This window comes from Solea solea, chromosome 16 (genome assembly GCF_958295425.1).
Source record: "Solea solea chromosome 16, fSolSol10.1, whole genome shotgun sequence".
Lineage (NCBI taxonomy): Eukaryota > Metazoa > Chordata > Actinopteri > Pleuronectiformes > Soleidae > Solea > Solea solea.
In genome coordinates, this window is record NC_081149.1 from 21,025,462 (window position 1) to 21,038,942 (window position 13,481).

Consider the following 13,481-nt stretch of genomic DNA (forward strand, 5'->3'; position numbering starts at 1 on the left):
AAATTTGCATGTGCACATGTAGTGTTCCTTTAAGACTTGCACCCCCCAGAATTTTTTTATTTTTTTCCCTCACAGCCCGATACAAGGAGCTCTTTAAGCCCCGACACAGACACACAGAGCAGGCATTCATACTTGGGCAGCGCAACGAGGGGGCTGGGGATCGAGCGTCACTTTGGAAACTCGGGAACTCACGGATTCTCGTGCTGAACCGGCGACCTCCCTTTCTCATTACTGAAGTAAGGCGCTCCGCATTTATATCTCTTTCCTCTCTGACGCAGGTGGCTGCTCTGATTCTTCTGCTATATTTGATTATTTCTTCTCGCCACAGACAGAGAAAATGCACCGAATTAGAATTCTGAAATCCATTAAATATCAATGTGTTATTTTGAGTAGAATCATGTAAAGTGCTTCTATATTTAAAATGTTTTTAATGCCATATAAAACTTACAATTTACCTTATCTATTTTAAAATGTTTACATATTTTTTAAAGTGTTTCTGTTACAGTTTGGGTGGTGAACACGGTTACATTATAATCTCTGTCACTGTGACATGTTGTTTTCAGTGTAAAAAGTGTTTTTGTTTTATTGTTCATGCGTCAGCTGTTTGTACACTAACATTTAAAGTGTTTCGCTGTTTCATTCACTGAAGAGACTATAGTCGTTTTCCATACTGGAGAGTGAAAATCGCTCAAAAGCATTTAAAGTCCAGGAGAACCTTGTAATTCATAAACCATCGTAAAACTGAAGGAAAAACAAACCAGACGTTTCAAACAAGCAAGTATCGACCTTGTTGTCAAACCGAGCGCAGATAATGAGGTCACATAGCAGAAATTCATTCCGGCAGTGAAGCACGAACACGCATAGCTCTGTTCACAGTGCGCGGAAAACAAAGTTTACTATCAGATATAATGAATCGACTGACATTTGCAGTTGCAGACTGGCGAGTGTGTGTGAAGCGGATACACGAGTGTGTCGTTCGTTCCTCGTTTGAGGCGCGTGGAAGAAATATCACACTTTATAATTGATATGTTCAGTGACGAAAGGGAATTATCAGCACTCCGTCATGTGACTGGCACTGCTTTTCATTTTCACTCATAAGACATTAGGCCTAAATGCAAGGCGCGTGTCTTACGAACACAGAAACACGTGCGTAATGAGGCGTTGGGTGCTTTGCGCACGGCGGTTTACGCACAGCGTGTCTGCGGCGCGTACGCGTTTGAGACGTGATGACAGTGAGATGAAGTGAAGTGGGCTTTCAGAGCAGGTGGTCAGCGACTATCATTTATCATTAATGCGCCTCGGACAGATGGTGAAGCTTTACACGTTCAGCTTTATGCGCTGGGAATGGATGAAGTTGCTTAAATCCACTGTGGTGGTGATTAAATACTGGTTGAACCTGTTTCATGCTTGAACTTTAATCACGAGTCACATTATCATTTCGCTTTGCAATCAGCCAAATGCTAATCTTTAATTATTGCTGAGTTAGCAGAAGATTCATGGTCGACTTTAACCAAAGCCAACAGTGAAAGTGAAATTGATATTTCTATTCCTGCTATACATGCTCTCTCTAATATAAATCTGTGTAGCTGAGTGTTCATTGACTACATTCACTTACATGGTCTCAAAATGACAGCCTATTCCATGTCACTAGACGTGGGCGAGAGCCCTCATTTTCCAGCAACATGAAACTCAAGTGGGAAAACAAAACAGTGCTGCTGGTTCACTGGAAGTTCGCTAATTCACATCCAGGTAGTAAAGTTCGCGTCTGGGTGTTGATTTAATGGACAAAAACAAGGACGTATTTTCCTCCCGCGATATAGACCTGCTCCTGTTTAACAAACAGACAGTGTCTAATTTACACACGCGCGCACTGACACGCACATACACGAAGTTTATATTTCCAGCGCCAGACTGTGTTTATCCAAGAAGTGTGGGGTATAAATACAAGGACTGTGCTGCTGCGGCTTCGTGTCATTACAACACCTTCTCTCCGGGGAGCTTGGAATAACTGGCAAACCTTAAACAGTAGCCTTTTTTGGGGGGGGACGAGGACGAAGGAGCTGGACCTCAGCAAATATACTACACATATTCTACTATTGCAGAATAAAAACGTTTGTTTTAAATGCAATATTTTGTGTCTTATGGCAAACGGACTGAATTAGAGGCCTTAGTGGGAGTGTTTAACATATCCATAGTGACAAATAGATAATCTCAAGAATTATTTAGGATTGAAAAGTGAACAATTCTAATCTTAAAATGCAATCTTAAGTCACATAAAACATGCATTTCCTTTAAGACATTAACATTTACAGATAGAACCCAGGTGGTGCTCAAACACCTGCTCATTTTACCAGGTAAGTGTCTTTGTTTGAAAGACGTTTTAAATCATTTCTGCCTATAACTTTATATTTAATCTTTTATTAAACAATTTCTGGATTGTAGTTGGAATTTCTTCATGGCTGTCAGTAAAACGTATTTTTAGTAAACATCAGCCTGTGTGTATGGTTATTAAAAATAATCATCTAAGTACAAGATTAGTCACTGTAACACTTTGTCCTTTAATTGACTTGAGCTCATGGCCCCGGTAAGTCCTGCGCACGCCACTGCCAAAGCACTTTCAAGGTTTTGGAGAGGTTTTGCTGCACCTCCTCTCTGCAAGTTCAGCTGCCGCTGGTGTTTTTTTTAGTCTTTTGAATGAAAGTGGGCTCTGACACGACTCAACTCCTCATCGCTCTGCTGTTTCAGGTCTTCTCCACTGAATTTCCATCGCGGGACACGCAGGAGGGAGACGGAGAGAGAGAAGGGGAAGTAAGGAGGGAAGTGAGAGCGGGTGAGTCGGGCGAAGGCATTTGTGTATTAGCAGGTAAACTGGGGTCCAAGGTGCGCACTGAGCCGCCTATGATACCAACCACCCGGATGGAAAGAACTTTAATGTGGAATCCTCATAGAGTTTTGCAACGGAGGCTGAGAGTAGAGACAGACTGGCAGTTTATATTATAAGGATTCAGACGCAGACACAGATCAGACAGCGGTGCTGAAGGGACAGACAGCAGCAGAGACCCCACACATATCTCATCATTTAAGTACAGGCCTTACATCCTCTGTGCACCTGGAGGTTTGTGTGTGTAAGAAGATGTCTAGAGAGGAGCAGAGCCTATCGGAGGTTGAGCTCAGTCCCGGGATGTCGGACGACAGCCGCTCGCTGTCTCCGGGACAGTCCTCCGGTGCCACAGCTGGAGGGGACTCGCCTCTGCACGGGCACCAACAGGCGCAGCTGGCGAGCCTGCGGGACGACGCGTCCGCGGGCTGTTCCTCGGCCCGATCCGACGATGAGGAGGAACGCTTCCCCACGGGGATCCGCGAGGCGGTGAGTCAGGTTCTTAATTGCTACGACTGGACCCTCGTGCCCATGCCCGTGCGCGTGAACGCTGGAGGCAAGAACAAGCCGCACGTGAAGAGGCCCATGAACGCATTCATGGTGTGGGCGCAGGCGGCGCGGAGGAAACTGGCAGACCAACACCCGCACCTGCACAACGCGGAGCTCAGCAAGACGCTGGGGAAACTGTGGAGGTGAGGAGGCCACTTTAAGTGTCGATAGTCCACCTATACCTTCAGACACAAGTTAACCCACTGCCTTACATATTTACATATTGTGTCCGAAAAAAACACACACAAATCTAATTTCTCACGTGCATTGGCTTCGACACCAGGCCAGCTTCACTCACATGGTGCTATATTGTACTTAAGTTGATTTCACAGTATATGACAGGACTGCATTTACCTTCATGCCTCTATTTCCTCTTCTTAAATCTTCCTAGTTTTGCCTGCTGTCAAACATGTCATTTTTGAAAATGTATTTCCAGTAACTAACTTTTAGGAGAAAAAGACCTTTCTCATTTCTGATTACAGCTCACCAGCTAAACAACACTATCTGCTGTGAGTGTGCAATGGTCACATGTGACTGAATCCAGGCTAATTTCATACACTTTAATTTTTGGTCACGTAGATGGAGCATCTGGCTCCTGAGGAGATAAGAGGGGATTTTCAGAGGTGTTACGCTTATAATCAAAGCTTTTCAACTCTGAAAGTTAAAAGTGAAGTTTTTTTTCATGTGATTTAGACTTTAATTTCAAAAGGACCCTTCTATTATTTGCAAGTAAACAATTTTTGTTTCATAGGTTTCTAAGAAGTGCTTTGAATACTATTTCTGTGACAAGAATCCAACTGTGTGTGGGCATCTCTTTGATAACTGATCCGTTCTTAAAGTTCCACTCTCAATTTTAATGGAACTTTTTCTTCTTCCCTACTTTCCTATAATGCTCACCATTTTTGTTAAAAGCAAAATTGGGAAGGTTAATTTAATTAACCCTGTGGGGAGCGAACATTAACAAGATGAAGACTTGACCTTGGACTCCGGCATGATTGGTTAATTGGCCCAGAATTATGATGAACAGGGAGGCTGAGGAAGGTCGGGAGTTTCTCATGCCATTTCTGCCAGCAGTAGTAATAAGGGGCTCAGACAGGATGCTTCTATGGGACTGCATTATTTAATTACTGTCAAAGTCAAAAGCCCTTAGCAGACATGACATTAGATACAGCTGCACAGATGCAGTGGTCCTCTAGAATTATGAGTGTTTAAGACTTCATCTGAAGTTTTTTCTCTTCTTCTTTTATGTGGACAAACACAATATCCTCCATATTTTCTTATTACCTAAGACTCCTCAATGAGAGAGACAAGCGACCCTTCATCGAGGAAGCAGAGAGGCTGAGGAAGCAGCACAAGAAGGACTACCCTGACTACAAATACCAGCCACGACGCCGCAAGAATGGCAAGCTTGGATCCGGATCAGGAAGTGAGGCCGACGGCCATTCGGAGGGTGAGGTCAGCCACAGCCAATCCCACTACAAGGGCCTTCAACTGGACATGGCCCCCAGTGGGGGAGCCCGGTCCCCTCGGGCAGATGGGCACCACCCTCATGCTGCAGGTGGGCTGCAGGGTCCCTTCCATTACCCCACTGACAGTCTTCATGTCACACCTATATATTAACCTGCATCCAACTCTCATATACACAGATATTAGTTTGTATCTGCCATGAAAAAGAGCTGTAACTAAATGTTTTCCTGTGTCCCTACAGGTCAAAGCCACAGTCCTCCAACGCCTCCTACAACTCCTAAGACAGAGCCTCAGTCAGGGAAAGCAGGGGATGGAAAGAGAGAGGGTTCTGGTAGTGTGGGCTCCCGTGGTTCAACAGGACCAGAGGGTAGCTCAGGCACTGTGGGCCCGGGGAAACCTCAGATTGACTTTGGTAATGTGGACATTGGTGAGATAAGCCATGAGGTGATGGCCAACATGGAGCCTTTTGATGTCAATGAGTTCGACCAATATCTTCCCCCAAATGGCCACCCTGGGGTTGGACAAACTACTGCAGGAGGTGCAGCTATAACAGCATCTCCAGCCTCACCGTACACCTATGGAATCCCCTCAGCTCTGGCAGTGGCCAGTGGACACTCAGCAGCCTGGCTCTCCAAGCAACAGCAGCCTCTGCAACAACACCACAGCTCCCCCCTGGGCTCAGACCCATCCAAGGCCCAGATCAAGAGTGAAACTGGAGGTGCTGGGGGTCACTTTGTAGAGGCCGTCTCAGCAGGTTCCCATGTCACATATGCGCCCCTCAGCCTTCCTCACTACAGTTCTGCCTTCCCCTCACTGGCCTCCAGGGCTCAGTTTGCTGAATATGCTGATCACCAGGCCACAGGGTCATATTACGCCCACCCAGGCCAGGCCCCGGGGTTGTACTCAGCCTTCTCTTACATGGGGCCATCCCAGAGGCCCCTGTACACACCCATTACTGACCCAGCTAGTGTACCGCAGTCACACAGCCCCACACACTGGGAACAGCCCGTCTACACGACACTGTCGCGGCCATGACAGATAACAAAACCAGAGGGCACTGGTGCAGGTTCAGCCCCCATATCAGACCCAAGGTGCAGCAGCAGCAACAATAACAGCAAGGCTGGTGGTATCGGAGGTCAAGGTGGTCTGAGCTGTGGGGAGTGGGCAGGCACCGGGGGAGGAGGCTGGGGAGGCTGGTGGGGAGAAACCCCACTCTGTCATTTCCCAGATGCAGAAATGCTGCCACAGCCCAAGTATGATCTTGGAGCGTGGTGCGTTCAAGGCGTGGTTGATTATTAGGGGGCGCACAGTGTAGAAGTAGAGTGTGTTACTGTAATAGTGCTAACACTCAACACCACTGGAGCTTTCCAGGTTATTTTCAACAACACAACTACAAGTGTTTATAGGCAGTAAAGAATAATGTCCCCATTGGTTTGTTGACTCATTGAGTATCAGAGGAGGCACACGGTAGTCTACACCTAACACTTTAATAAAGGGGTCAACAGCAACAGGGATTATTGCACACAGTGAGTATTAACATCTCAATATGGAACAAGGTAAGAACTTTGACCTGAGTTACGGCCAAGTCATACCACATACCCTGTTCACGGAGAGCTGTGTTGTATTTCCACACAGACATACATGCCTGCAGTACAAAGGTTGGCGCCAGTCCACATATACACACTCAACCTCACATTCCGTTTTAGTAGCAGATTTCTCACCAGTAGCTCGCCATCATTTGTATGTCCTTGTATTGTTGGAGCACGGTGTTGTACATGTTTTGGTACCAGTGTTCTTCATCATATAGCCTAGAGCACGGTTGCCATCTTCTTTGTTGTGTCTTTTGACCAAAACAAGAGCATGCCACCAAGTGGACTGGAAAGTGTTGTGCTACAGGAAGCATGCACAGTCAGCACATTGGTCCACACAGACTCAAGACTGGAGGTGTGCTTGCATCCATCCACAGAGGATCCATGCGTCCCGACACGGAAATGGGTGGAATAAAGAAATGTATGTAACATGGATCCTAGCGGACATCTGCACGCACGCAGATGCGGAAAGTATGATCCGGACATAATAAAGGGTGTCAATGAAATCAGTGTTTTTGTACCAGGGCAGGGAGCCAGTTCATTTGGCTCTAGCCCTTTTAATTCTCAGGCAAGACTCACCCTTGATCAGATGTCAGTTGTGTATTTTCTTTTGGAAAATCAATACAACAAATATCGACAACTTTATACTGATTTATTTGGCAGATTTGTCCCTACTTATTTGAAATGACTGAGTTGTGTTCTTTTCAGATGATTTTGGTACACCACAAGGAATGTACATGAAAGACAAACGCCATGAAAACCACAATGTTTTCTCAAATGAAATTTATATTTAGGCAAAAAGAAAAGGTTTTACTTTTATCAGATTATCTATGAAATTTACTTGAAATTACAAATGTACATATATTGAAACATGCAGATATTAACTATTTGTAAATGGACCAAAGTATTGAGACCAAAACGATAGACAGACAGCTCAATAGATGAAACAGATTTTATGTTTCTCCCAACAAGACAGTCAAAACTACCTTACATTATGTAGCTAATTAGTTTCCTTTTGTGTTTTTTTACAAAGGCACTGATTATTGTGATGACTTTCATTCTTCATGTATCCTTGTTGAATATTCATGAAAAGACAGTTCTGTTAAGCAGTGGATATTTTTTCCCACTGGCCATCTTTGATATAAGCCTTAGTAATGTTCTACACATTAATATTTAATATTGATGTCAAATGCTTTTGCCATTATTATCTCCACTAAATGCCAGCGCCACTGCCCTTTCTTTGTCTGAGAATCTTTTTTGAAATATCACCTCTTATGATGGTCATGTAGTTTAACTTTAACAAACACTGTCAGAGATGCCAGAGATTGAGCAAATAAAGCCTGCGGGAGTTGAACCTTTACACAGCCTAATATTAAATGTAAAATGTGCCTTGACCTTAATAATATTTGTGACTAAAAAACAACACAGAGGCAACAAGCTATTTGTTTTTTTCCAAATCCTGTTTGTATACTTTCCATTCTCTTGTAACCTATTAGTGAACTTGTCATCTTTTATAATCAGTTTGGTAATATTTATCACTAAGCTCCCATCAAACAATTGTCTATGTATTTTATTAGCCAAGTAAAAAATGTGTCCTTTTATTTGCTTTTTTATGTATATCGCTGATATTTTCTGTATTATTACTGGACACTGATATGAACAATATGCATGTGACACTGTTTTAATACACAGTCCATTGGAGCTTAAAGCCAATTAACATTTAGCAATTTACCACCAGCACTCCAGCTATTTATATGTTTTGCTGTGTTAAACATCTGTAATGTTGCTATGGGTTTTGCATTTCCTATTTATATTTGTTTTATGTTAGTGTGCTCAGTTGATTGTTTCTCTCCACTGTGAAGAAACCTTTTGACTGTTACTGCCATATTAGTATTTAATCTCTTGTATAACTGCTGCCAGCACAGTACCACAGCTTCTTAATAACAGCAATACCGCAGGCCTAAGCATGTGACGATGACTAATGATCTTTTACTCTCACTTGAAATAAAGTTGTTATTTCTGCTTTAACACAAGTCTGCCTCTTGAAACATTTTCAGAGTGGAACAAATGATGGAAATAAAAATGTCCACATGTGATAATAATAGACAACAACCTGCACTAAAAAACAGCTTAACGCCCCCATTATAGAAATATTTCTATAGTTATCACAGTGACAAGTATTCATCTTGTCATGATTAATCACACCAAACATAAAAAAGAACATGCCCTCATGGCATCAAACAGCCCAAGCACTGCTCATATTATCTGAATAATCTGTTCAGCCACTGGTTAATTCACTTTAGCTGATGGTGACTTGGCTCACAGCAACAGCAAACCATGATTGTCCATTATCAGAGGTACACCGATTATGAATGACGGTGCCTTGTATGTGCGGACTGTGAATTTGATGGTGGAAGATAATGTGTTATATTACAACACAAGTGTCCACATTCACAAACAGTAGTTCATAGCTGATTACTGCAGCTCAGAGGTTCCTTCAAGGGAGCTTGAAGTAATAATTGGTTATGCATGCCTATATGCATATTTCAAGTTTGTTAGAATGTGCGTGCATATGCGTGTGTGCGTGTTGCAGGTTAAGCCTGACTCCTAATTCCCTCACTTTAATCGGCTGTGTGATACTTTGGAGAGACAAAGAAGGCCATTGAAAGAGAGTGGGGGGGGAGGAGGGAAACCAGGCAATGAGGGAGCCTTACCCATAACTGCCTGGCCTGTAGCTTCACTGGGATACAAAGGGACTCTCATACACTTTCTGCACATAGACCCTACAACCCCCACACTCACCCCTTCCACTGAAAAAAAAAAAGGGGGGGGACTCATCAGGTTGCAGCTGTAATGAGATCCTAAGACTCCAAAAGTTGACAGTTATCAAGAAAAACAATGCCGGTTAAACTAAAAATATTGTGAGAACTGACAAAGCAAGGTGTCTTCATCGTGATTTCACTCCTTCAAACAGTGCAGAAGAAAATGGATCAGGAGCATTGTTTGGGAGGAAGGGCTGTGTTTGTTGTGTTTCTCTCTCTCACACACACACACACACACACACACTCACACTGATACATTGACAGCCAAAAGAGGCTCTAAAAGTAACATAACACAATATCTGAAGTGAAAACGCTGGGGAAAGACAGATGATAACCCAGTAAAGATGTTCCCAATCTGAATGAAAACTGGGGAGGGCGACTAAATCAAAAAAGAAAGGAGAGGCGACTGGAGAGAGAAATAATGTGTGGAACGAGACAAGAAAGACAGATATTACCCACAAAAAAGACCAATTAGTCAGAAAGAATGGCATAATGAAGAACAGAAGAAGAGTCATACTCTCATCAGGGGTAAGGGCAGCATGATGGTGGCCTCACTGTGGTGGATGTGGGCAAGTCACATGGACTGCGCCCCTCCATCTCATTAAAATAGAGCAATGCCAGCCCTAGGCACTGCAATCAAAAGTCTCACTGATTAAAGCAGTGTTTGATAAATCAATAAGAGAAGACAATTTCTGAAGAAATTACTGTGGGATTGCTGCCTTCTGCCCGAGCTGAAGCCAATCTGGCATGCTGCATTAAAACGGTGTGAATGAGAAGCTAACATGATAAATTCAAGCTAACTAAATGTCTGACTGTTTCCACTTGATGTGATGGTCTAAGGCAGTGTTTCCCAACCCTGATCCTCAGAGAATACTGCCCTGCATGTTTCAGATGTTGCCCTGCTCCAACACACCGGATTCACATGAACAGCTCGTTATCAGGCTTCTGCAGAGCTTGTTGACGAGTTGACCATCTGAATCAGGTGTGCTGGACTTGTTCAACTTGTATCTCAGCTGTTCTACCTAGCTGTATTTATATACAGGACATGACATGCATATTGTAAATAACACTGCACACACCATAATACACCCATCCACCTGGAAGCAGCTGGAGTTTCAACACAGAGCTTATTCTACAACAGCTAATGACACATTTGACCATAAACTGTAGCCTGTAGCCAAGAGGAAGGGAACTGGCCTTATATAGAGATGGTTTCCAGTATGAATCCCATGACACATCCAGGGCTGAGTTGCTTCTAAGCAAGGCATGCAAACCCAGGTGCTGATATGTGCTGCCCACGGCCCCTGTGTCTGGTTTATGTGTTCACTGCTGTTGTGTAATAAATATGGGTTCTAAATTCTATACTTTTCCAGCCTTTCTTGTTCAAATATGTAATGGTTCACTTTTTGCACAGGCAACAAACCATTTTCAAAAATGCAGGTCATAAGAACAGTGATAAAACTTTTCACTTAGATACAGAATTCAAATAGCTTTTACAGAAGTTATCAAAGACTGTAGAAAAAGTGAGGAATAAAAGGAGCATTTTCAAATTACAAAAGAAAAGAGTACTTAAACTAACCTCATTTCAGGACTCTGTCTTACACTTCTTAAACAGGGCTTTCTTTAACATACGTATCAAAAATGTGAAATTTGTGCATGAAATCGCAAATACATAAATGGTGATTTTTCGAACTGATACATACTGAATACTGAGTTACCTCTAGAGTCCCTGGTATATCTTAAAGAATATATGCAATTTTTAAATCATTATGAAATCATGTCATGAGACAGACAGTCTAAACATCCGACTTATTACATATCCAAGTATAAGTGTGAGTAATGTGAATAAGATGTGGACATTTATACAAAAAATGGTTTATTCTAAACTATAAAATAGTTATTTTACAATGATCACATCTCTCATCCAAAACAACAAATGGAATACACAACACAGGAATATTATATAAAACAAAGAAAATGTTTGATTTAAGTTACATTTCCCCCTTGTGGATGTTAATTGTAATGCAGCTGTTAAAACAAGAAGAACAGTGGAACCAAACTGGATCTAACTTTAGTTGTGTTACATGCACCATCACTCAGGCCCAATGAAAATGATCAACCTGCAAGCAACACACTGTCCTGGCTTATAAAGTAATTTCAGTGTCTGTTAAGTGGATACATTTCATGTGTTCATATTTCACCAACATAGAAACCTGTTGATTTTGTGGATGAAATGGCAGCATGAACAAGTTGAAGGTGATTTCATCAGTGTCTGGGTTTGTGCTGCTGACTGACCTGGAACAGTGTTAAACACCACATACTGGTTTGTCAGCTGAGACTGGACCATTTGTTTAATCAGTTATGATGAGCTCATCACAGCCCCAGTCCTCATAACTGCCATCAGGAAGGTACCTGCGGATGATGATGGGGATCTTTCTGCACCTGTTCAAGGGGACATGGCAACACAGTAAGACGCACATCAGGACAGAGAAGCTCCACATCCTGCTCTTTAAATGATGATCCTAAAGATGGAATAATGATCTGAATCAACAAACCATAACGGGTCAAATAAACTCAAAAAATATCACTTACTTGAGCTCTTTCATAGCTATTTGCAAGGGATCTGTTTCTCCTTCCAGCTCCACCATGACTGGAGCACACATCCTGTTGGAAACGCACCAGCAGAACATTTTATTACAGTCAATAACTAAGAGAGTCCAACAAAGAGACCTTTGTACAAACTACCATGGAGGCCACTCACCAAAAAACGTGCAAATTTAGGGATTAGGCAAAGCCCCCCACAACCCTCATGTGGAGGATGAAGTGGTAGAAGATCCGTGACTGAGTAAAGCTACCTATGTAACTACTAATTGTCTGTGTATTAAAATGATGGACCAGTGTGTGTGTGTAGAGAGCGGGAGGGAGAGAGAGACTGTTTGAAGTGAGTGAAGTAAAGCACTATTAATGCTCCATTACAGTGCATAAAAGACATCATGTATGATAACATTGTGGTGGTGGCTACAAATAAATCAACATATGGGCACAGGGAAGTGTATATATTTAGTGTGTTTTGGAATCACATTATTACTGGCTCAGAATGAACCACATTTCCATTGGGGCCACAAAGATACAAAGATTCACCGATGACACTCATCGGTAAATCTTCTCACGAATGACACCACTCACGCAATCTGCAGAGCTCGTGTCCCCAGCACCCTGGCCCTCTCATATTTGGTCATGTATTGTGTTGTGATCCTCTTCTGGTTTGCCTGCTGTCCCTCTCCCGCTGGCAGGATCTGCACATTCTCATGGTCTTCCTGCTCATGAATACAAATAAAACAGTTTGGGCTATATACACACACACTATATACAAACAGAAATCTAAATGTTTTATCCAACTAGAAGCTCGAGCTCACAGTTAAACTATGAACTTACGTCTTCCGCGTTTTCGAGGTCATCTAACCCCTCGTCCTCCTCAGCATCATCAAAATCTCCATCATCGAAGCTACAAATGTGACATAAAGTAGTTACGACAATGAGTAAGTTTAAATCACCAGTTCGGCTAGTTACCCAACTACACGATGGTTAGCAAGGACGCTAGCCCACTGTGTGTTGTGTAAACGCGCAGCTCATTAACGCGTTAAAATGAGTGAGTCGTTACTTACTTGTCTTCGTTGTCGGACATGTTTTATATTGAAGCTCGTAAAAATCCTTAAACAGTTGTTAAGCACTTATTTTCGATTTTCTGACAAGCGTTTTGTTGTCAACACGAGCCCACATGAGCGTTACGACCATTCGACTTCCGGTGACTGGCGGATAAAGTTCCGACTGAATAAAAGGAACGTTCGTGCTACGTTCCGCTCATTTTACAGTTTGATGCCAGTTTACCAGCTTGTTGCCTAGTGTTTGGAAAAATGAATCTATTTGCCACATATATGTTTTGTTTTTCAGAAATACATGTCGAAAACGTTTGATAGGTTATTTCCTTGCTCATACCTCACCGCAACACCAACATAAATTGTGCTTTGATTTTCCTTATAATGGATAACCTATATTTTTGTTCATTGAGATGTATAAATAAAGTTGTTTAAAAAAAAAAAAGAAATAAAAACTCTCCTGAGGACAACAGCGAGGAGAAGGATGTAGCTTGACATGCATATTGTAATTTCCCTTCCT

General features: G+C 42.6%; 2 protein-coding genes across 2 annotated transcripts; one reads left to right on the forward strand and one right to left on the reverse strand.

Annotated features, from left to right (window-relative positions):
* Positions 1-109: 109 nt before the first annotated feature.
* Positions 110-8,516, forward strand: sox10 (SRY-box transcription factor 10). Its single transcript, XM_058653417.1, has 4 exons — positions 110-236; positions 2,746-3,570; positions 4,717-4,985; positions 5,136-8,516. The coding sequence occupies exons 2-4, from the start codon at positions 3,134-3,136 to the stop codon at positions 5,927-5,929; spliced, it is 1,500 nt and encodes a 499-aa protein (XP_058509400.1). The 5' UTR covers positions 110-236; positions 2,746-3,133; the 3' UTR covers positions 5,930-8,516.
* A 2,648-nt stretch (positions 8,517-11,164) lies between these two features.
* polr2f (RNA polymerase II, I and III subunit F) lies at positions 11,165-13,132 on the reverse strand. Its single transcript, XM_058653472.1, has 5 exons — positions 12,971-13,132; positions 12,741-12,810; positions 12,492-12,622; positions 11,898-11,969; positions 11,165-11,747 (listed from the first exon to the last, which is right to left on the reverse strand). Exons 1-5 carry the CDS (start codon positions 12,988-12,990, stop codon positions 11,657-11,659), a joined length of 384 nt encoding a protein of 127 aa, XP_058509455.1. The 5' UTR covers positions 12,991-13,132; the 3' UTR covers positions 11,165-11,656.
* Between the last annotated feature and the right edge of the window lie 349 nt (positions 13,133-13,481).

What these genes read in the sequence shown, in the direction of transcription:
- sox10 (XM_058653417.1), top strand. Translation starts at nt 3,134, where the DNA reads ATGTCTAGAGAGGAGCAGAGCCTATCGGAGGTTGAGCTCAGTCCCGGG. An exon ending in ACGCTGGGGAAACTGTGGAG is followed by an intron (nt 3,571 to 4,716) that starts GTGAGGAGGCCA and finishes TTATTACCTAAG; the next exon opens with ACTCCTCAATGAGAGAGACA. An exon ending in GCACCACCCTCATGCTGCAG is followed by an intron (nt 4,986 to 5,135) that starts GTGGGCTGCAGG and finishes GTGTCCCTACAG; the next exon opens with GTCAAAGCCACAGTCCTCCA.
- polr2f (XM_058653472.1), bottom strand. Translation starts at nt 12,990, where the DNA reads ATGTCCGACAACGAAGACAA. An exon ending in ATGTCCGACAACGAAGACAA is followed by an intron (nt 12,811 to 12,970) that starts GTAAGTAACGAC and finishes TCACATTTGTAG; the next exon opens with CTTCGATGATGGAGATTTTG. An exon ending in ACACGAGCTCTGCAGATTGC is followed by an intron (nt 11,970 to 12,491) that starts GTGAGTGGTGTC and finishes CGTTTCCAACAG; the next exon opens with GATGTGTGCTCCAGTCATGG.